The following is a 24,757-nucleotide window of genomic DNA, read 5'->3' as shown; positions in this document are numbered from 1 at the left end:
AAAATATCTTCTTCAGACGTCTTAGTGGGCCTTGTTACATCACTTGCTGTAACAACTACTTCTGTAAATCGGATTGGGCGGCTACGTGTTGCAAACCTAACGACAGCGGCAACGGTAGTGCAGGCACAGGTGCTACGGAGTACGCCTTTCAGCACACATTGTTGAACATGGGGTCCCACAGCAGACGATGCGCTGCCATGGTGATCCGATGACATAGTTATTGTTGCAAGGTACAGGATCGTCCAGACTGGACCGTGGGTCAGTGGAAACGAGTGACCTGTTCAACTGAGTCACGTTTCTTGTTATGCCAGCTCGATGGTTGAATCTGCATATGCCGTAATCCAGGCGTACAGATGCTCGTGCCATGAATAAAGGTCAGTGTGGACAGTGAGCTGGGCCTCCATGGCACCCGTGGTGGTAATCGAAGCGCAATGTCAGCTGCGGGTTACTTGGACGTTATTGCGGACTGCTGCGTCACTTGAAGCTTGACTTTTCGTCGACGAGGATGGCATCTTCCTACAGGACGACTGTCCATGCCACTAGATCAGAATCGCGCTGTAATGGCTTGATGACCGTGATAGTTAACTCACGTTAACGTCTTGACCACCAATTCGCATGATCTGATCCCGATCGAACACATCTGTGATGCTGTCGGACGCTAGGTTCGAGCCTACACACCATCGGTCAGTAATTTGCGGGAACTGTGTGATTTTTGACATCCGCGGCTACATATCACTCGAAACCTTTAGGACTTTTTGAATCCATTTCATGCAGAGCGGCTTTCACAGGTAGACAGTAGTCGGGGAGAAGAGGGGAAAAGGGGGGGGGGGGGCGTTGGGTTGTTCGGGGTAGGAGACCAGACAGCGAGGTCATCAGTTTCATCGGATTAGGGAAAGACGGGGAAGGAAGTCGGCCGTGCCCTTTCAAAGGAACCATCCCGGCATTTGCCTGGAGAGATTTAGGGAATTCACGGAAAACCTAAATCAGGATGGCCGGGCGTGGGATTGAACCGTCGTTCTCCCGAATTTAGACCAACAAGTTATTAGTTAGCTGGTCATAATGTTTCTGCGAGGAAAAGAACAAAACTATAGGGCCATTTGTGAACAATTTAACTTGCCATACATGTAAAATAACTAGAAAATTAAAGAATAAATAGAAGCTGCCTACATGAGAAACTTAGATGTTCTCTGAGAAGTGAAGCAAGTGATTTAAGTTGCTTCAAATCACTTAATAAAAACAAGTCTTCCGGTCAACACTGTATACCAATTACGTTCCTTTCAGAGTGTGCTGATGCAGTAGCTTCATACTTCACAATCATATACAACCGCTTGCTCGATGAAAGATCCGTACCCAAAGACTGGAAAGTTATACAAATCACCCCAATATCCAAAAAAGTGATAGGAGTAATCCACTACATTACAGGCCCATATCATTAACGTCGGTATGCAGCAAAATTCTGGAGCATGTATTGTGTTCGAACATTATGTATTAGCTTCAAGAGAACAGTCTATTGACACATAGTCAACACGGATTTAGTAATCATCGTTCTTGTGAAACACAACTAGCTGTTTACACACGCTAAGTGTTGAGTGCTATTGACAAGGGATATAAAATGGATTCCGTATTTCTAGTTTTACAGAAGGCTTTTGGCACTATACTACATAAGAGACTTGCAGTGAAACTGCGTGTTTGTGGAATATCCTCTCAGTTATTTGACGGGATTAGGGGACAATCTGAGCAACCGTCTTAAATTGTTTGCAGATGATGCTGTCTTTTATCGTCTAGCAGAGTAATCAGAAGACCAAAACAAATTGCAAAATTAATCAGAAAAGATATCTGTATGGTGCAAAAATTGGCAATTGACACTAAATAATGGGAAATGTGAGGTCATCCGCATGAGTGCTAAAAGGAATCCGTTAAACTTCGCTTACACGATAAATCAGTCAAATTTAAAGCCCGTAAATTTACCTAAATGCCTTGGAATTACACTTACGAACAACTTAAATTGGAAACAACACATAGAAATTGTTGCGGGGAAGGCGAACCAAAGACTGTCTTTTATTGGCAGGACACTAACAAAATGCAACATATCTACTAAAGAATCAGCCTACACAACACTTGTCCGTCCTCTTTCGGAGCACTGCTGCTCGATCTGGGATCGTTAACATATAGGATTAATGGAGTACATCGAGAAAGGTCAAGGAAGAGCAGAAAGTTATGTATTATCGCGAAATAGGGGAAAGGGTGTCATTAAAATTATACAGAATTTGAGGTGGATATCATTAAAACTAAGGTGTTTTTTGTAGCGACAGAATCTTCTCACGAATTATCAATCACCAACTTCCTCCTCCGAGTAGGGAGAAACGATCATCATAATAAAATAAGGAAAATCAGAGCTCGCACTAAAAGATATAGGTGTTAGTTTTTTTTCCACGCACAGTTCGAGATTGGAATAACAGAGAGTAATGTGAAGGTTCGATGTCCCCCTGCCAGGCACTTATGTGTGATTTGCAGAGTATCCACATAGATGAAGATATGGATGAAAATCTCAGGAACTAAATCTCTTACACTACTAAAACAAGTGTAGTTCTCTCATATGAGCCTAAAAACACTGATACACCTTAAGAAGTTACATTAAAGAGTATACACATACTCGTAAAGATATAATAAGAAATATTCGACTAAGCACGTCCATTGTCACCATAAAAAAGAATGTACTGGCTTATACGTGTACGGTCATTGGTGAAGAAAAGGTATTAGTAGAAAAGTTGCAGTATGGCGTTTCATAATTATTTTCTTCATTAACTGCATTTTACGACAGTGATTGTCGCATAACGACTATAAAAAAGTTCTTTAATGTGTTCTTGCAGAAAATAACGCAACTCTATTGTTTTTCTTTTTTTCGAAAAATATTTCTTTGAGAAGAATGGTCTTTGGTTGGGAAATTACTTAATTGAGACAGTAGGTACCATCTCTATTAATAGTTTAGCAACATCAAAACAATACGTAAATAAAGCTGTACATTAGGAAAGGTACGCTTTCACTAGTATAATAAGCAAGTGGCATAACTGGCATAAGACTGAAATGAGTTTCACCATAAAATGAAATGTAGTGGAACAATATAGAGAAAAAGACATGCATAAAACTTGACTTTGACAATACTTCGGAAGACTGAGAAACCTATAAAAGAAGTCTAACTTCAGTCATGTTTCATAGATCCTACTCAGAAAGGGTACCTCGAGGGACGTAGCATGAGACAAGTGTACTAAGGAAAGGGCTCCGACTATGAATGTGCCAACAAATCGTCCACAGGGCCCTAAAACTGTATTTGTGTTATGGTGAACTGAAAGTAGCATTTCCTTTGCAACAACCTGAAGTAGGAAACGAATTTGTAATCTAAAACGATTCTTGTGTAACGATAGCTATAGCACTCATTTTGTAATAAAAATAAAAAAGCAGTATGAAGTAAACGTAAGAATCCGTAATGTAAATCAAATTCAGTAAGACTAAATATCCATGATGTGTTAAAGCTTTTAAGTCACAAGAAACAAAGCATATGTCTCACTACTCATTAGTATCAGTAGGAGACATTATTCATTGTTTTGCATCGAAGCAGGAGAGATTTCGATTTCAGAGCTGAGTGAAAATGTATGATTTCGACCTGAAAAATAGATGTGTTACTATGTACAGATGGTAAAGAAAACTGTCGTTTGATCAAATAATTTATTTTTATGTAATGATAGTTCAGTTATGATGGAGGAAGTTCGTAATTGCAACCGACAGCTCTCAAAATTGTTATCTCAGATAATGTGTTTGTTACCTTCTCAGCCCCGCCTCTTCTCTAGATACTTTGGCTTCCGTCCTCTAGCTTGAACTGGATATCTACGAATGCTATTAGAGCATGTATCACTTGACAGACAACACAACCTAGAAAATTTTCCAACTATTTTCTGTACTTCTCTTCAGCATGTTATACGCCTTTCTCTATAATTTCATTCACAGGGTAAAATCATTAAATGTTTTCAAATTTTTGGCATGACTTTTACTTCTGCATGTTATATGCGCTCTTCATTCTTTACTTGTAAATAAACTGACTAACTACATGTTGCAGATGGCCGTGAGGTTGAGCTGGGCTACATTCTGACACCCAGCGACGAAGGCCTTCCTGCGGCGTGTTCTAAGAGTGACTCTGACGAAGACTGCTTCCACTTCAGCAGGACTAAAATAACCGTCCGCAGGAACGAGAGAGTCAGCCAGTGTGCAACCTTCAGGCAGTGGGTCAACTCTTCGACGGCAGTCCTCACCAGTTGCCAGAACCACTCGGGTAGTCACATCTTTGGAGGCCTCGAGCAGTACCGGCAGTACTGGCCCATAGAGAACAACGTTTACAGCCAGTATTCGTACGTGACCAAACAATCAGACCACGTCGGAGTTGCTGTGCGTTACTGGTTGTTCTCTGACGGGAGATTCGTCCATATTCCAGCCCACGTTCCTCTTTTTATCGACCAGAATACCAACGATTCGGTCGACGCTTTGTGCTTCATTGCGAAGAACCAGGATCCGTACCCGTCAGGAAGACCGCTCATCGTCTTGGAGTGGGACCTGTGCATGTTCGACGATGCGAGGCAGGCCCACGAGTTCGCCGTGCAGAACTACCTGGGCACGCCGACGGGGATCCCAGACGAGCGTATGACCACACACCCCATCTGGTCCACGTGGGCGCGCTACAAGGACGACGTCGACGAGATGAAGGTCAGGCAGATGGCCGCCGAGGTCCTCGCCTATGGATTCAACAACAGCCAGATTGAAATAGACGACAACTGGGAAACCTGCTACGGAAGCTTCGAATTTAATACGACCAAGTTCCCTGACATAAAAACACTCACAAATGACCTGCACGCTTTAGGATTCCGTGTAACCCTCTGGATACATCCGTTTGTGAATCGCGGATGCGAGCCCTACCTCTCGGAGGGAATAGCGAACGCCTTCTTCCTAAATGACACCAACGGTAGCTCCAGCACTAATTGGTGGAACGGAGTAGGCCATATCATCGACTTCACTAATCCTGAAGCAGCAGCGTGGTGGGCGAATCGACTCTGGGTAAGTAGCATCGTTTCAGGTTCCTAGTTTCTGGACTCATGAGCAATAAACTTCTTTGTAGGACCTCCTATCGCCGCTATGTCGGCAGCGGCGTGACGCAGCGAGGAGTCCGCGAGAAACCACATCCTTTGGGCAGTAGCCTGATCTATGGCCTATCAAATGCCGCCAGTTACTCACTGATATTGCTCCCGATAGCGTACTAGAAGTCTGCAATATTGCAGAGACGGTTTTAAAAACTATTTTAGCTCCGTTCGGAATCAATAAGATGGTGCACTGTATTATCGAACTTATACAGACGTCAAATGGTAAATTTTCCACGAGTATTCGTCAGGATAATCCTAGGTCACCGTCAGGTGGTAAATTATTGCCGCGAAGACGATGTCCTGATCCTTATATAGCTGAACCAGTGGTGGTGTCTTCAGTGACATCTTATACTATTTTACAACAAACCGTCCTGTGCCCATCGCATCCGCTTCACACCACGATTGTAGAATCCGAAATTTCACCTTCAAACTCCAGTTTCAATACGCTGTTGCGGAAATCATGGTCCGTATAATGGCAGAGCTGTCGTACAGTGAGCGTCGTCTGACAGACGTAATAACAACAAGACTCAAAAGTATGGTGGTGGTGGTTAGTGTTTAACGTCCCGTCGACAACGAGGTCATTAGAGACGGAGCGCAAGCTCGGGTTAGGGAAGGATTGGGAAGGAAATCGGCCGTGCCCTTTCAAAGGAACCATCCCGGCATTTGCCTGAAACGATTTAGGGAAATCACGGAAAACCTAAATCAGGATGGCCGGAGACGGGATTGAACCGTCGTCCTCCCGAATGCGAGTCCAGTGTGCTAACCACTGCGCCACCTCGCTCGGTCAAAAGTATGGTATAGCCCCTATGCACAAGCGGGTTTGGATCCCAAATTTACCGTGAATGGTCCTATGAATTGTCGTTCTTAAATTGAGACGGTAAAGACACATTTAACACTGCGTCGTGTCACAGTCCGCCAGTATTCTTGCTCAGTTCTACATCTACAACACCCACATACATGCATAGTGTACTATTTTGTGCATGACGAAGAGTTATTTTCACGATTGTAAGTTATTTCGGGTTGTGAGGCTTCACGTCAACGGGTAATTATGGTACGCAAGAAGAGATCGTGTCAGAAATCCCAGAACACAATAGGCCCAGAGGAGACGATTGAGAAGGTCCGTCTGGCAGGTAGGAGACGCCCAATCGTTGCTTTAGTGCGAAACCAGTCTCATCTTTTTGCCCCCCCCCCCCCCTCCCCGGTCAATATGGATTTAACTTTAAGATGCCGCAGTGTGTCTGCTGAAGTCGGTGGGGGCGTTCAAATTCTCGATGAGAGAACTGGATTCTGCTTTGTCTGCGGCACATGACACACCACCTGCTAGCGATAGGATACACTACAGTAAGTTGTCGCATTCCACCGGGAGGAGGGAAGAAAGCCTTTTCACCCTTTCTTAAATTTCGTTTGTCTCCAGCCTCTTGAAAGGACAACATTTAAATATCCCTCTTTAAACCGCGGTATGACCATACATTTCTAATTTGTTAACATGGTGTTGGCCTTTCCAGCCGCATACGAAAACCCTTGATAAAAAAGGTTAATCACCACCTTGTATGGGTCTTACAATCTGGACAACTCGTCTTCGCATTGAATGTGGGTTTAGTGGGCATGACTCCACTTTTGATGCCGCAGTCCTGCCTGAAGTGACCAAACAACAGGTATACCTGATCAGGCTTCACTTGACGGGCGTATTTTTTGACATCTAGTCAAACAGGAGACATACCATGAGTGGTGTCCACAGGAACGTATTTGCCAATTTCTACAAGGCTTATTTTGTTGGACACCAGAGGGCCATCCGGCTGTGAAAGGAAGAATGACTGGCAGAGGGGTTCAGTGAGCTGTGGTCGCTGAAACCAACTACCCGGCTGTTTCGCGTCTCATTATATTCCACGTTTCGACTGAGTGTGATAGTGCGACGAAAGTGCAGAAATCGGTGTAAGTAGGGACATGTGCTCTCTTCTAGCTGTCGATGGGAGCAGAACTGTTGGAGCTGTAAACTAAGCTTTTAGGGTGAGGCTTTAGTGTGGTGAATAGTGGCTATCTCATTCTTGTTTAGTCCATTAATATGCAGGCCTCACTTATTTGTTGTATTATTTTAGATATGTCCATTGATTTCCATTTAAAGTTTCAGCATGTGAGTGTAAACTTTCCCGTCGTATACTGCTGATGAAATCTTCTCGGACTTGCAGCCAGGTGGCAACATAGAAATTCCGCGACGTGTCACCATATCCTGGCGAAGCCACCCGTATATAAGCCCAAGAACATTTCATCATCAATTTAGCACTTCTATAAGTTTGAATTCGCATATATGACTGGGAAATTACTAGATGCGTATCCATGGTAGGTAAGCAATAATGAGTCAAGTAATATCTACCTTTTGAAACAACAGAAAAAGAATGTCGCTGATCGTCAACAATGGGATATAGGCAAGCAGTGTTATAGTGGCCTCCTTTGCACTCCGTCTACATTTAGTAGTTCGTTGTGAGCTGCAGTGCTCTGTTGTCGTGGTAAAACTTGATTCTGATGATTCTATTAATATTTGGATAAAATACTAGAGAAAAAGATCACAAAAGGAAGTAGCGTCTGCTTGTCAGGAACAGATAGGTGATCTAGAATTGTCCAGTGAGAAATTTTAGTGGAACTTTTCGGCGTGCAGTCTATTGTGCTCCTTGTGGGAGTTGGCGGAACCCTGGTTCAAAAACATTAAAATGCAGTTCTCGAACCAAAATATGATTCTTCTCAAGTTGAATTCTCCATTACCCCATTCACTATGAACTAACATCGATGTGACGATGTCAGAGGCATTTGCATGTAGCCGAAGAATCATCGTAGTGGACTATGGTAAAACATGAAGAGAACTGAAATGCTTCAGATGTGACGTTAAAGAAGGAAGCTAAAAAAAAAGAAGTAGACTCATAATAATGTTAGTGAGCATATTCTCCACAGAATTGAGAAGTAAATGAATATGCGAAATAAACAAAATTGAAGGCTACTCCATGAGCTGCAGAAATATTCAGTCAGCTCTCGATAAAATTTCAAAAAGATGGAAAGACTAACAATTTGCTCCAGTGTTTCAGAAATGTAAAACTGCAGACTTCACAAAACGAAGAAAAGGTAGTATTTTATGACTATAATACAAATGAGCCACAGTTAGAATAGGTCAACTCGTACGTGTACCTGAGTATAACAGTTTGTGGGACTGTGAAATGGAATCACCCCATAGTCTCAGTCATAAGTAAAGTAGGTGGCAGACTGCGTTTCATTGGCATAATACTAGGGAAATGTAGTCAGTTTACAAAGGAGATTGTGTACAAATCACCCGTGCGACCCATCCTAGAATATTGCTATGTGTATGGGACCTGTACCAAATAGGACTAACACAGGACATTGAATGGTTACAGATAAAGACGGCTCGAATGGCCACAGGTTTGTTTGACCCATGAAAGAGAGTCACGAAGATACTGAAAGAAATGAAATGGCCGACGCTTGAATATGGGCGCAAACTTCCCGTGAAAATTAACTCATAAATTTTCTGATATCACCTTAAACCGACGAATGTAGAAGAACGTTACAAGGTCCTACTTATCTCTCCCATAGGGACTGTGAACACAAGAATGGACTAATTGCAGCATGCACAGAACCATTTAGGCAATCGTTCTGCCCACGCTCCATACGCGCATCGAAAATCAAAAAGCCCTAATAATTAGTACAATGGGGTGTACCCTCCGCAGTGCACTTCACTCTTGTTTGCAGAGTTTAGATTCAGATGTAGCTTTAGATGACGGACGGCTGGAGATAGATACAAACTGTATTGTAAAAACCTACTTAGAAAGTTTCGAGAATACTGATGAGTCCAGGAATGTACTAAAACCCTTACGTGTCGCTCCCACAGGGATAGAGAGATCAACATTAGATCAATTACAGCGCCAATACAGGCGCCATTCTTCCCGCGCTCCGAACGTGATTGGAGCGAGAAGAAGCCCCCATAGCTAGTACAATAGAAACAACCTGCTGCCATGGATTTCACAGCGGTTTTGCGGAATGCGGCTGTTGATGTAGATCTAGATGTAGAATATACAGGGTGGTCAGAAAATGGCTGAAACGCTTGTCGTGATGTTGTAGGGCAGATTGAACTGAGACATAACTGTTAAGAAAAAAATGCGATACGTTGCGCCGTTTCCGAGTTATTAAGCACTGAATGTAGCCAAAGACCTTATTGGCTAACTTCAATGCTAAATAACTCGGAAACGGCGCAACGTATCGAATTTTTTTCTTAACATTTATGTCACAGTACAATCTGCCCTACAACATCACGACAAGCGTTTCAGACATTTTCTGACCACCCTGTATATGTTAAGGAATGAGGGACTAGCTTAGTGGTAGTAGGAGGATCCTTGTATGACGTCAGTTTTAGGGGAGAGACTACTCCGAGGAGAAGAGCTTACGGTCTGCTTTAAATCTGTTTGACTAAATACCGCCGCCCTCCCTCGCGCCTGAAAAACATGGTAGAACAAAGATGGCGTTAATCGGCGACTGAGTGTTGGGGGCAGTAAAGCCGCCACGTACATTGCGGCGTGACGCTGTGCAGTCTGGCGTCTGGCAGCACTATTGCAACCGCATGCCGTTTCTGTTAAGACCCCGATCCCACTGCACTATTTTCTGTCTGGTACCATAGTGTGTCGCAGCACGCCTCCTTTATTCTCAAACGTTTCATCTGGAAATGGAAGTATTAAATGCAATTCCTAACTTACGGGGGGCATTCAATAAGTAATGCAACACTTTTTTCTTCTCTGCCAATTTCGGTTGAAAAAAATGCGGAATTTGCTGTCGGACATAGTGGAATATTCCCGCTTCAGCCCTTATAGTTTCACGAAGTTCCGATAGGTGGAGGCCAGGCAGTGAACAAAAGCACGGTGAGTCGTTGGGCGAGGCATCTGTCATCATCGCAACAAGATCACGCAAACCTTTCCAATCTCCCACGTGCCGGCCGGCCACACACAGCTGTAACGCCTGCTACGTTGGAACGTACGGATACTCTGATTCGAGGTGATCAATGGGTCACAATCGAATTCCTCGCTGCTCAATTGGATGTCTGTTGGTAGTGCTGACACACTCGTCCACTAGCTGGGGTACTTCGGTGCGTGCACACTGTATACCTCGCCGCATAACAGAATGCCATAAAGAGCAACGAAGGACCAACTCTGCAGAATTATTTGCGCGTTACGAGGGTGATCGAGAGAACGTTTTTTCTAACATCCTCACAGGCGATGATACATGGGTTTGTCAGTTCGTATCGGAAAAAAACAGCAATCCTTGAAATGGCATTAGACCCCCGCGGAAAAAGTTCAAAGCCACCCACAGCAGGTAAAATCATAGCGACGGTCTTCTGGGACTCTGACTTGGTTATTCTGTTTGATTTCCATCATATGGTGCAACGATGAACTCTGAAGTGTATTGTGGTACCCTCAGGAAATCGAAAAAAAACAGCTTCATTGTGTTCGTCTCTGCAAACATACAAACGAACTTCTCCTTCTTCATGGCAAAGCAATGTTTCACGCAAGTCTAGGCACCTGAGAGGAGCTCACTAAATTTAATTGGACTGTTCTTCTTCGTTCACCCTACAGGCAGGATCTCGCGCCTTACGACTTCCATTTCCTTGGTTCAAATGGCTCTGAGCACTATGGGACTTAACTGCTGAGGTCATCAGTCCCCTAGAACTTAGAACTACTTAAACCTAACTAACCTAAGGACATCACACACATCCATGCCCGAGGCAGGATTCGAACCTGCGACCGTAGCGGTCGCGCGGTTCCTGGCCCAAAGGATGATGCACAACGCGGGAAGAGTACGTGCATGACGGTGAGGTTACTGATGCAGCAAGGCGCTGGCTCCGAGTCGAACAGTAGAGGGGTACCATGTGGGCATACAAGCACTCCCAGAAGGGTGGCGTAAGGCCGTCGTGCTGAACAGAGATTATGTTGAAAAATGGGATTTTGTAGCCAAAACAGTGTGGAGTAATATGGTGTCCTGAAATCCTGACTAAAACCAATCTGCTTACAGAAATATGTATTACCTTACTTACTGAATACTTACTGAGTATTCATTGATGATACGAACCTTAATTCGTAGAACCTGGTCATTTTGTAGGATGAAACTGACCGCTATTATATGGAAGTACGAAGTTGAACAAGGTTTTGTGTGAGATACCTCCAGAGTCACTCAGTTTAAATTTCACCTAGAAAGAAACCTAAATATATCTAAGTTTACAAGCAGGCACTATGCCGTCAAACACACAAAACTTAAGAAAGTACTTGACGGATAGTGACATTTTTAAACATCGCTCCAAATCAAAAAACTTAAAGAGTTCTGGTGACACATTTTAATTCCAGTCGTCGAAAAGACCTGAGATTTAATCTGGGGTTCTTGATATCCCCAAATCCTTCGATATTACTCCACACTTTTTTCTTTCTTTCGCTACTGCCTTTATCCCGCATTGTGCGCAGGGTCGGCAGGGTTATGTACGGAATTGGCATGGTTAATTTTAAGGGGTGGCCGGATGCCCTTCCTGCCGCCACCCCATACCCCCCGGGACCGAAGTAGTGTAGCCCAGCTGTCTGCGTCTAGTGGAAATCGTGAAATAGTGTGAATGTGTTTCAAATGTCTGCGAGTCGTGTAACTGAGGCGGGACGTGGGGACCAGCCCGGTATTCACCTAGTAGGATGTGGAAAACCGCCTTAAAACCACATCCAGGCTGGCCGGCACACCCGCCGCCGATATTACACAATAAACAAAAAGAGGCACCGCCAGTGTTTCCAGTGTGCCTCAGTGCAGTGCGGTGGGGCCACAGACTGCGCAGCTGTGAACAAGGGAGTGGCATCGCTACAGACTTGTTACGGGATGCAGAGAGGGTGGCAAAATGATTGTCGACTTTTTGCAATGACTGGTAGCTGACTCTTAAACGTAAATAAAAGATGTTTTGGAAAATCATGGTTTGCAGTCAGCTTTATCGTCACCTTATGAGACAACCAGTTTCGGTCTGAAACGGACTATCCTGAGGTATAATGTGACATTATAGTCAGACCCATGACAAATTATAACTATTTACAGGCATTATGCCATAAGCCTATATGTTGTTTCAACAGTAATCAAGGAACGCACTTCACTTCAGAGTAGTAACGTTCGTCGTCACAGATCTACTGTGCACTGTATGTGTTCCTTGATTACTTTTGAATTAACATGTTGGCTTATGGCAAGATGCTTGTGAATAATTACGTTTTATTATCCAAGACTTACTTTTCTGATCAATTTAAAATAGAATACAGCAGGATGAATGGCTGAACGAATGGGGGGGGGGGGGGGGGCTATTCCCCGCCGAAGACGAATGCAGGCGCAGCAGGAGAAGGTAGTTCAAAGATACAGGAATTTCTTTCTGCAGTTGTTTACAATTGTTGATCTCTGATGCTATCAGCGCCGAGGTGGGCAAAGTGAACTGGTTTTTCAGTGACTCCCTGTGCGGTGATCTCAAGGACAGTGTAGATAACAGCACTGCGCTCAATACATCGGACTGCGCCACGCCCAGTGGTGCTGGACACGCAAGTCTCTCGTCGATACCTTGGCAGGGGCGAGGATGGGTGGACCCTTCGCAGCCCCGAGTAGACGGCACGGAGCGCGCAGAGGTCGGGATGCTGGTGTTGGTAAACGAGCGTATCACTAAAGTGGCTCTGCCTGTCACAGACTGGGTGGACATGATGGCAACAGCTACTGCAAGATGACGGGCTGGTTTCGTTGACTATAAATATTGCTGCTGTTCGCTGAATTCCTGGTAGTAATAGTCTTTGTATGTCACGCCGAACTATCTAGAACAGTGGCAACGACCGACTGTTGTTATCTGCAGCTGTCCGGCTGTTGAGACTTGACTCAGACTGGTCCGGCCCCAGGTCTGTCGACACAGGAGCGGTTGCTGCAGCTGATCACGCAGTACAGTGACCAGTGGCGGAAGGATGTGGTTGTTGCATGATAATAGTTCTGGGCTCTGTCTTGTGCTTCAAGTTGTGCTGTAGTTTTATATTCCTTACAAGAACAACCATGGAAACTTAGCCGTGGTAAGGCAGGTTGTACGTTCAGATTGACTGAAAGAGCCGTAAGGAAGAGTAATTCAACACGAAACAGATCGCTTAAGAAGTTCATCTGATCAGTTTTTGACTTTTCTTGGTCGGTTTCGTACATTTATGTTGGATTAATCGTCGTGAGAGAAATATTTATTGACGGGCTGTACCACTAGTCACGGGCTTATTTTGTCAGCGTAAAAGTATCACTAAATACTGTTAATTGCTCTGTGTGAGGTTTCTTTCGTAAGAAAGCGCAGCGATGTCACCCCAGCAGTAAGCATTATTTCAATTTCAAGGAGCAGAGCCGTCTAGCTTACAACCGCAGCGATATCTGTGGCACTTTGTGCTGCAACATGAAATTACGAGGTGTGGCTAGAAAAAAACCGGACTAGTACTGGTGAAACAATAAAACGAATGCAATAAGGCTGAAATTCGCGTGGCCTGTCACGTGACTCTCGCTCCGCCTACTGCTCGAGTTTCATCTGCCTCCTGCACTCAGTCTGCCCGTGGCGTCTGTTTTAAGTAGTTGACGTTTTGTCTGTGCGTCGGAAAATGTTGAGTGTACAGAAAGAACAGCGTGTTAACATCAAATTTTGTTTCAAACTAGGAAAATCTGCAAGTGAAACATTTGTAATGTTACAACAAGTGTACGGCGATGATTGTTTATCGCGAACACAAGTGTTTGAGTGGTTTAAACGATTTAAAGATGGCCGCGAAGACACCAGTGATGACACTCGCACTGGCAGACCATTGTCAGCAAAAACTGATGCAAACATTGAAAAAATCGATAAACTTGTTCGACAAGATCGCCGTTTAACTATCAGAGCAGTGTCTGAGTTAACAGGAGTTGACAAGGAAAGTGTCGAACAAGTTTACCGATTTTTTCAATGTTTGCATCAGTTTTTGCTGACAATGGTCTGCCAGTGCGAGTGTCATCACTGGTGTCTTCGCGGCCATCTTTAAATCGTTTAAACCACTCAAACACTTGTGTTCGCGATAAACAATCATCGCCGTACACTTGTTGTAACATTACAAACGTTTCACTTGCAGATTTTCCTAGTTTGAAACAAAATTTGATGTTAACACGCTGTTCTCTCTGTACACTCAACATTTTCCGACGCACAGACAAAACGTCAACTACTTAAAACAGACGCCACGGGCAGACTGAGTGCAGGAGGTAGATGAAACGAGCAGTAGGCGGAGCGAGAGTCACGTGACAGGCCACGCGACTTTCAGCCTTATTGCATTCGTTTTATTGTTTCACCAGTACTAGTCCGGTTTTTGTCTAGCCACACCTCGTAAATAGATAATTTGCTAGTTAACACGTTAACATGCCGCTTTGTGCCTGGTGCTCATACTGTAACCTGACGAAAACGTCCAGTTCCAGTTGAGATACATCAGTTCTTAAATGTGAGACAGAAAGACTTGATAGTATTGGACAGGTGTAAGAAGGTACAAAAAAGGAATTGTGTACCGCGAAACAGGTTTCTCACGTATTTGCGAGAGCCCACATTGCAAACGCGTCCACAAACACACTGCTTCCGTCAGCGTTCATCACGCATGGAGATCACAACGCTGAAATTAGGGGAACTGGACGTCCTGAAAGTAAATTATTGTCACACCCATTTGCGAATGAATAGCAAGTGCGGATAGCGGTAAGCAGTGTTGATGTTAACGAATAATAGCTTCCCCAGTGATGAATTTTAATTTCGTTCAATACATCGACCTTTTATCACTGTTCGGCATGTCAATAGTGCGAACAATTGTGCTAATTCAGTTCTATTCTCTGTTCCTGCAACAACTGGAGTCTTACTCAAAAGAATGCCTCTATAAGGTATATAATCGATTTTTCAAGCTAATTTTAGTGCAGTTTCCATGTTATAATATTGCACAATTTTTCTGTAATACCTATCTACTAGTTTTATGAAAAATTGGAAATAAATTTCCTAACCAGGTCTGCGATCATTGTAGATTTTTTGTGAATAAAGCTGTGTAGATCGCTTAGTATATATGTATATCTTAATGAATCTCAAAAGTTGTTCTACGAGTTCTAAGTTTTGCTGAGGGAACATTCAAAACCTTTTCCAACTTCTTAATTTTTCGTCTTTTGTAGCCTGATAATGTGGAACAAACAGCTCTCATTCTTATGCTCCTTTAATCTTAATTACAGATCTGATAATAGTATTAGCGGAAACGACGATGTAAATTAAGGAGGTGTATTTAGCGATCAAAAGCAGTTTGTCAAAAATTTTTATCTCATACCCAGTTCTAACGTTGTGGGTCACATACTGGGGGAGAGGGAGGGTGGGGGGGGGGGGACGGGATTGCGTAAAAGTGGCAATGACGAGAAAAATTCAACTTTCATCAAGCCGTGGTTATCGACAGAAGCTTACGGGTGCACATTTTGAATCTACATAAGGTTTCACACCAAATATGTTGTTGTTGTTGTGGTCTTCAGTCCAGAGACTGGTTTGATGCAGCTCTCCATGCTACTCTATCCTGTGCAAGCTTCTTCATCTCCCAGTACCTACTGCAACCTACATCCTTCTGAATCTGCTTAGTGTGTTCATCTCTTGGTCTCCCTCTACGATTTTTACCCTCCACGCTGCCCTCCAATACTAAATTGGTGATCCCTTGATGTCTCAGAACATGTCCTACCAACCGATCCCTTCTTCTAGTCCAGGTGTGCCACAAATTTCTCTTCTCCCTAATTCTATTCAATACCTTCTCATTAGTTATGTGCTCCACCCATCTAATCTTCAGCATTCTTCTGTAGCACCACATTTCGAAAGCTTCTATTCTCTTCTTATCCTAACTACACTCCTGGAAATTGAAATAAGAACACCGTGAATTCATTGTCCCAGGAAGGGGAAACTTTATTGACACATTCCTGGGGTCAGATACATCACATGATCACACTGACAGAACCACAGGCACATAGACACAGGCAACAGAGCATGCACAATGTCGGCACTAGTACAGTGTATATCCACCTTTCGCAGCAATGCAGGCTGCTATTCTCCCATGGAGACGATCGTAGAGATGCTGGATGTAGTCCTGTGGAACGGCTTGCCATGCCATTTCCACCTGGCGCCTCAGTTGGACCAGCGTTCGTGCTGGACGTGCAGACCGCGTGAGACGACGCTTCATCCAGTCCCAAACATGCTCAATGGGGGACAGATCCGGAGATCTTGCTGGCCAGGGTAGTTGACTTACACCTTCTAGAGCACGTTGGGTGGCACGGGATACATGCGGACGTGCATTGTCCTGTTGGAACAGCAAGTTCCCTTGCCGGTCTAGGAATGGTAGAACGATGGGTTCGATGACGGTTTGGATGTACCGTGCACTATTCAGTGTCCCCTCGACGATCACCAGTGGTGTACGGCCAGTGTAGGAGATCGCTCCCCACACCATGATGCCGGGTGTTGGCCCTGTGTGCCTCGGTCGTATGCAGTCCTGATTGTGGCGCTCACCTGCACGGCGCCAAACACGCATACGACCATCATTGGCACCAAGGCAGAAGCGACTCTCATCGCTGAAGACGACACGTCTCCATTCGTCCCTCCATTCACGCCTGTCGCGACACCACTGGAGGCGGGCTGCACGATGTTGGGGCGTGAGCGGAAGAAGGCCTAACGGTGTGCGGGACCGTAGCCCAGCTTCATGGAGACGGTTGCGAATGGTCCTCGCCGATACCCCAGGAGCAACAGCGTCCCTAATTTGCTGGGAAGTGGCGGTGCGGTCCCCTACGGCACTGCGTAGGATCCTACGGTCTTGGCGTGCATCCGTGCGTCGCTGCGGTCCGGTCCCAGGTCGACGGGCACGTGCACCTTCCGCCGACCACTGGCGACAACATCGATGTACTGTGGAGACCTCACGCCCCACGTGTTGAGCAATTCGGCGGTACGTCCACCCGGCCTCCCGCATGCCCACTATACGCCCTCGCTCAAAGTCCGTCAACTGCACATACGGTTCACGTCCACGCTGTCGCGGCATGCTACCAGTGTTAAAGACTGCGATGGAGCTCCGTATGCCACGGCAAACTGGCTGACACTGACGGCGGCGGTGCACAAATGCTGCGCAGCTAGCGCCATTCGACGGCCGACACCGCGGTTCCTGGTGTGTCCGCTGTGCCGTGCGTGTGATCATTGCTTGTACAGCCCTCTCGCAGTGTCCGGAGCAAGTATGGTGGGTCTGACACACCGGTGTCAATGTGTTCTTTTTTCCATTTCCAGGAGTGTATTTATCGTCCACGTTTCACTTCCATACATGGCCACACTCCATACAAATACTTTCAGAAACGATTTCCTGACACTTAAATGTATGCTCGATGTTAATAAATTTCTCTTCTTCAGAATCGCTTTCATTGCCATTGCCAGTCTACATTTTATATCCTCTCTACTTCGACCATAATCAGTTATTTTGCTCCCCAAATAGCAAAACTCATTTACTACTTTAAGCGTCTCACTTCCTAATCTAATTTCCTCAGCATCACCTGATTTAATTCGACTACATTCCATTACTCTCGTTTTGCTTTTGTTGATGTTCATCTTATATCCTCCTTTCAAGACACTATCTATTCCGTTCAACTGCTCTTCTAAGTCTTTTGCTGTCTCTGATAGAATTACAATGTCATCAGCGAACCTCAAAGTTTTTATTTTTTCTTCATGGATTTTAATTCCTACTCCGAATTTTTCTTTTGTTCCCTTCACTGCTTGCTCAATATACAGATTGAATAACATCTGGGATAGGCTACAACCATGTCTCACTCCCGTCCCAACCACTGCTTCCGTTTCATGCCCCTCGCCTCTTATAACTGCCATCTGGTCTATACAAATTGTAAATAGCCTTTCACTCCCTGTATTTAACCCCTGCCACCTTCAGAATTTGAAAGAGAGTATTCCAGTCAAGATTGTCAAAAGCTTTCTCTAAGTCTACAAATGCTAGAAACGTAGGTTTGCCCTTCCTTAATCTACTTAAAATAGTGTTAACTTAAAAGAAAAGAAAATTTTGGTAGTACATACGTACTTCTGAAGGCTTACGTAGTGACCAGTCTTCCGTGCATAAGATGGAACTGTGGCCAATGCTATGGGAATAGGGTCCCATGTTTGTTTTTCTGGTTTACGGACACATTATGTCGGCATTTTCACACCCCAATATTTTGAAGAGTACTGAGAGCCTTCAGTATACCTTTTTCAATCGAGCTTTTGTGTTGGGCTAAATATAACAGAACAGTGACGGCTTTAAACAGTATAACTTACTTACCGTTAATTCAAAATTCTGTCAAAGGGGAACGATAACTTTGTGTATGAAGGAATTAGAAGTCGGTTTTGTCTGTTGTATTATATGTGTTTTTTGGAAGTAATTAACTCTTATTGGTAGTCATGTCGACATCAATGATCCCCAGACGACACTGTCAGACTGAAATAAATAACAAGGAACTACATTTGGAGGCCAAAAGACGCTGTTTGAACAATGATCCTGTAAAAAAAATTATCGCTCTCCATATAAATGGAACAACAATATTATATATATGACGTATCTTACATGAGGCGACCAAAAAAGACGTTTTTACTTAAAATTTAACGGAACTAGCTTCGCCTGTCAAACTCCGTGACAGTAGGCCTAATGGCGATGTTACTACGTCTGACAACTTCTCGACAGACAGCAGCAATGTTCAAGCACAAAATATGCAACAGTCCCTTTCCCTGTCCTGGCCACTTTCAAAATGGTTCAAATGGCTCTGAGCACTATGGGACTTAACATTTATGGTCATCAGTCCCCTAGAACTTAGAACTACTTAAACCTAACCTATGGACATCACACAACACCCAGTCATCACGAGGCAGAGAAAATCCCTGACCCCGCCGGGAATCGAACCCGGGAACCCGGGCGTGGGAAACGAGAACGCAACCGCACGACCACGAGCTGCGGACCTGGCCACTTTACCACACGTTTCTCTATCAATCTTACTATATCTTGGGATCCAACATGTTAGTATATTACATTATTAAATAACAGTAATTGTAGTATGATACATGATCACAAATGTCTACGAGAAGGTAGTACATTTCGAGATGGCAGTCTCTGTAAGGCGTTACATCCGTCTGACATTTATACCGCAGCAGCTGCTAGGTGTTTGTTGGGCACACTCATGAGTTATCACTACTGGAAAAGAAACAATAACAAATTTCTCCTGTAACGTCTATTAATCGCGCAGCTGTCACGCTACATACCTCTCTGGCCTAGACGAAAACGCTTAACTTGCCATAGTTCCCTGCCGAATTTACCAACATCAATTAATACACTAATGGCCCTTAAAATTGCTACACCACGAAGATGACGTGCTACAGACGTGACATTTAACTGACAGGAAGAAGATGCTGTGATATGCAAATGATTAGCTTTTCAGAGCATTCACACAAGGCTGGCGCCGGTGGCGATACCTACAACGTGCTGACATGAGGAAAGTTCCCAACCGATTTCTTATACACAAACAGCAGTTGACCGGCGTTGCCTGGTGAAACGTTGTTGTGATGCCTCGTATAAGGAGGAGAAATGCGTACCATCACAACTTTGATAAAGGTCGGGTTGTAGCAGAATATGGAATCGGTGGGTTCAGGAGGGTAATACGGAACGGCGTGCTCGATCCCAACGGCCTCGTGTTACTAGCAGTCGAGATGACAGGCATCTTATCCGCATGGCTGTAACGGATCGTACAGCCACGTATCGATCCCTGAGACAACAGATGGGGACGTTTGCAAGACAACAACCATCTGCACCGACAGTTCGACGACGTTTGCAGCAGCATGGACTATCAGCTCGGAGACCACGGCTGCGGTTACTCTTGACGCTGCATCTCAGACAGGAGCGCCTGCAATTGTGTATTCAACGACAAACGTGTGTGCACGAATGGCAAAACGCCATTTTTTCGGATGAATCCAGGTTCTGTTTACAGCATCATGATGGTCGCATCCGTGTTGGGCGACATCGCGGTGAATGCACATAGGAAGCGTGTATTCGTCATCGCCATACTCGCGTATCACCCGGCGTGATGGTATGGGGTGCCACTGGTTGCTCGTCACGGTCACCTCTTGTTCGCACTGACGGCACTTTGAACAGTGGACGTTACATTTCAGATGTGTTACGACCCGTGGCTCTACCCTTCATTCGATCCCTGCGAAACCCTACATTTCCGCAGGAGAATGAACGACCGCATGTTGTAGGTGCTGTACGGGCCTTTCTGAATACAGAAAATGTTCGACTTCTGCCCTCGCCAGCACATTCTCCAGATCTCTCGCCAACTGAAAACGTCTGGTCAATGGTGGCCGAGCAACTGGCTCGTCACAATACGACAGTCACTACTCTTGATGAATTGTGGTATCGTGTTGAAGCTGCATGGGCAGCTGTACCTGTACACCCCATCCAAGCTCTGTCTGACTCAATGCCCAGGCGTATCGAGGCCGTTATTACGGCCAGAGGTGGTTGTTCTGGATACTGATTTCTCAGGATCTATGCACCCAGATTGCGTGAAAATGTTATCACGTGTCAGTTCTAGTATAATGTATTTGTCCAATGAATACCCGTTTATCATCTGCATTTCTTCTTGGTGTAGCAATTTTAATGGTCAGTAGTGTATGCAACAGTCGGTTTCCTCGTCCTGGCCACTTTACCACACGTTTCTCTATCAATCTTACTATAACTTGGGACCCAACATTAGTTAGTATATTACGTTATTAAATAATAGTAATTGTAGTATGATACACGATTACAAACGTTTTCTAAATGTTTTGAATGTCATTTTTCTTTCGCTCACTGGATTTTATAACAAAAAAGTTAATTTGTTTTCATCTGAGTTCTACGGGCATGTAGTACATTTCGAGATTGTAGTCTCTACGCCGGCCCGTGTGGCCGAGGGATTCTAGGCGCTTCAGTCTGGAACCGCGCTGCCGCTACGATCGCAGGTTCGAATCGTACCTCGGGCATGAATGTGGGTGGTCTCCTTAGGTTAGTTAGGTTTAAGTAGTTCTAAGTTCTAGCGGACTGATGACCGCAGATGTTAAGTCCCATAGTGCTCAGAGCCATTTGAACCATTTTGAGCAGTCTCTATAAGGCGCAATCACGAATCCTCGTTACCTCCGTCTGACATTTATACCGGAGTAGCTTCTAGGTGTTAGTTGGGCACACTCGTGAGTTATCACCATTGAAAGAGAAACAATAAAAAATTTCCCCTGTTACGTCTATTCACCGCGGAGCTGTCACGCTACATACCACTCTGGTCTTGACGTAAACGCTTGTCTTGCCTTAGTTCCCTGCCGAATTTACCAACACCAATTAATGCTAAGCGCATCTTGAAATATTACTGTCTCTGTAAATATTTTTGTTTGTAACTCAACAAGAAAAATACACTCTTAAGACGCTCTTAACGTTAGTTGACGTTTTTGGATTTGCGGTGTTAGTTACTAGAAGCGTGCCATTATGAATTATGTCTGGGAACCGCGGGCCGTACGGACACTTCTTTCGGGCCACAGTTTGTCGACCACTGATCTAGACGGTTTCATTCACACAATATCGATATATTCCATTTTTCCCCGCATTGATTTGAGGTTATTTGCGAATTTACGAAAACAAGCGTCAGTTGTGGTGCGAAAATCATTTCAGGCACTCCGCAATGAGACCGGGATCGACTCGTTCAAGTTCGACGCCGGCGAGACGAGTTTCCTGCCGCAGCTGCCCGACATGGACCCCGTGGAGCTGAACCCTGTCAAGTTCACGGAGGACTACGTGAACACCGCCGCCCAGTTCGGGCCCATGATCGAAGTGAGGGCCAGCGTCCGCAGCCAGCACGTGCCCGTCTACTTCCGCATGATCGACAAGGACAGCGCGTGGACCATCGACAACGGGCTCAAGTCGCTGGTGACGACGCTGCTGCAGATGAACATGGTCGGGCACAACTTCGTGCTGCCAGACATGGTGGGCGGGAACGGCTACAAAGGAGCCGTTCCCACCAAGGACTTGTTCATACGCTGGCTGCAGGCCAACGTCTTCATGCCCACCGTACAATTCTCCTACGTTCCCTGGGACTTCGACCAAGAGGTAAGCTGGCGCACTTTGCGGCAAACGTTAATATATGTAAACACTGTAGCGGCAAGAAAGCTTTCTGTGACCACAGCGAAAATTATACCACAGGTGACGTTGATGACAGTGTACAATCGATTATGATTACAGAAGGTTACATCACCTTTCTCATACAATAAAATACTAAATGTGTGAGGAGCGTAATGAGGCTGATTTTTTATCTACCAAAGTTTCTACTTTCTTTCAAACAACAATAATGTCGCCTTCGAAGTAGTTCTCTTCGGTAGCTACAGCGGCGAAGTCAGCCTTGGTAGCAGCGCGGAAAGACTTCAAATGGTAGGGTCTGAATTCTGCCTGGTTGTCAGAGATGGAGTGTCTAGGGAACCTGCTTCTCGGATGGTTAAGGCAAATCGCATTAACGAGTTTTATTACGAGAAATACATGACAATACTTCACTGTGTGTTAAACAGATGTGTCGCAAGCAAGGGGCGACACACAAATAAACAATGTTCTTCAGTCTAGAGAATTCCTAAGTCGCTGGTCTTGAAGTACCTAATCTGTAGAAGTGGGCCGCGACCAGTCTGAGCGGCGCTTATGTCCTCTTCGCGTAGAGGCCGCTGCCGTTGCGTTGTCGTCCTGGAGAGGAGTCGGTCAGCGTGCGATTGACTGACGTCTTCTTGAGAGCCCTCTCTGCTCTCTCGTTTCCGACTGGCGTGCCGGCACTTGACTTTACGCCGTAACATTCCTCCCCCCCCCCCCCCCCCCAAAGCGACGGACCGTCGTCGTATAGGGAGCTCGACAACGGCGGGGGAGGCAGGAGTGTTGATGCTCTGAGGGACTGGAAGCTGTGGCTGCAGGAGACGTCAAGCTTCCAGTCTTACCCTGCCATCTGGCCTCCACTCTGGCAGAAACGCCCCCAGGTACATGTCCACCCCCTGAGGTGGGCCTGAGGACCATAGCAAGATGCAGAAGGCGTCGGCTGCTATGGCGTGGGCGGGTCCAGCCCCATCGGTAGGATGACAATCCGTCTCCATGGGGTCGTCCCGTGGCGTTTTGATGACATCCTCTGCTGGCTCTGTGGTCGCGCTGTCTTCGGGATTGGTGAATCTGAGTCCCAAAATCCTTTTAAAACGTTTTTCAATTTTGGCTAAAGGAAAAGTTACATGGGTTCAGTTGAGGTGAATAGGTGTCTTTGGAACAACAAGAATGCCTTTTGTGCTAAAAAATTCCGTGATGGAAGTGGTCATGAGATGTTGTCATGATGCAGCATCCACTTCTCTGCAAAGTCCAGTCTTACTCGACTCACCCTTTTCTGGAGTCTTTCAAGGAGTGTTTGTAAAATACCTCATTGACAGTTTGTCCTGGACGCACAAATTCTTTGTGTGCGATAGCCCAACTGCCAAAAAAGCAAATCAGCATTAACATCTTGGGTTGTCGGTTGTTCTGCCGGATATCAGCGTCGTTCTTGCAGGATATTTCAGTAACGTAGCTCATAACCTCCATCAGGTGCGACTGGAGACTGCTCCTCGAGTGGACCTGGTCCAGTATTTATGTCTGCGACCTTCCTCCTCCACCGGCGATTGCAGGCGTTCTCTCCCCGGTCCGCGCTCGCTCGCTGCGACTTGCTGGAGCAATGTTGTTGTTGTTGTGGTCTTCAGTCCTGAGACTGGTTTGATGCAGCTCTCCATGCTACTCTATCCTGTGCAAGCTTCTTCATCTCCCAGTACCTACTGCAACCTACATCCTTCTGAATCTGCTTAGTGTATGCATCTCTTGGTCTCCCCCTACGATTTTTACCCTCCACGCTGCCCTCCAATACTAAATTGGTGATCCCTTGATGCCTCAGAACATGTCCTACCAACCGATCCCTTCTTCTGGTCAAGTTGTGCCACAAACTCCTCTTCTCCCCAATCCGATTCAGTACCTCCTCATTAGTTATGTGATCTACCCATCTAATCTTCAGCATTCTTCTGTAGCACCACATTTCGAAAGCTTCTATTCTCTTCTTGTCCAAACTATTTATCGTCCATGTTTCACTTCCATACATGGCTACACTCCATACAAATACTTTCAGAAAAGACTTCCTGACACTTAAATCTATACTCGATGTTAACAAATTTCTCTTCTTCAGAAACGATTTCCTTGCCATTGCCAGTCTACATTTTATATCCTCTCTACTTCGACCATCATCGGTTATTTTGCTCCCCAAATAGCAAAACTCCTTTACTACTTTAAGTGTCTCATTTCCTAATCTAATACCCTCAACATCACCCGACTTACTTCGACTACATTCCATTATCCTCGTTTTGCTTTTGTTGATGTTCATCTTATATCCTCCCTTCAAGACACCATCCATTCCGTTCAACTGCTCTTCCAAGTCCTTTGCTGTCT

General features: G+C 45.1%; 1 protein-coding gene across 1 annotated transcript in view; it reads left to right on the top strand.

The window, feature by feature from the left end:
* The window catches only part of LOC126199440 (myogenesis-regulating glycosidase-like), a 57,662-nt gene that overhangs the window by 11,656 nt on the left and 21,249 nt on the right, over positions 1 to 24,757 (top strand). Inside the window, exons 2-3 of the mRNA XM_049936358.1 lie at positions 4,112 to 5,100; positions 21,950 to 22,384. Coding sequence (XP_049792315.1) covers positions 4,112 to 5,100; positions 21,950 to 22,384 — 1,424 coding nt within the window. The remainder of the gene's footprint in view (positions 1 to 4,111; positions 5,101 to 21,949; positions 22,385 to 24,757) is intronic.

This window comes from Schistocerca nitens, chromosome 8 (assembly GCF_023898315.1).
Source record: "Schistocerca nitens isolate TAMUIC-IGC-003100 chromosome 8, iqSchNite1.1, whole genome shotgun sequence".
Classification (NCBI taxonomy): domain Eukaryota; kingdom Metazoa; phylum Arthropoda; class Insecta; order Orthoptera; family Acrididae; genus Schistocerca; species Schistocerca nitens.
Note: the sequence above shows the minus strand (reverse complement) of the source record. Positions and strands in the feature narration are given on the sequence as shown.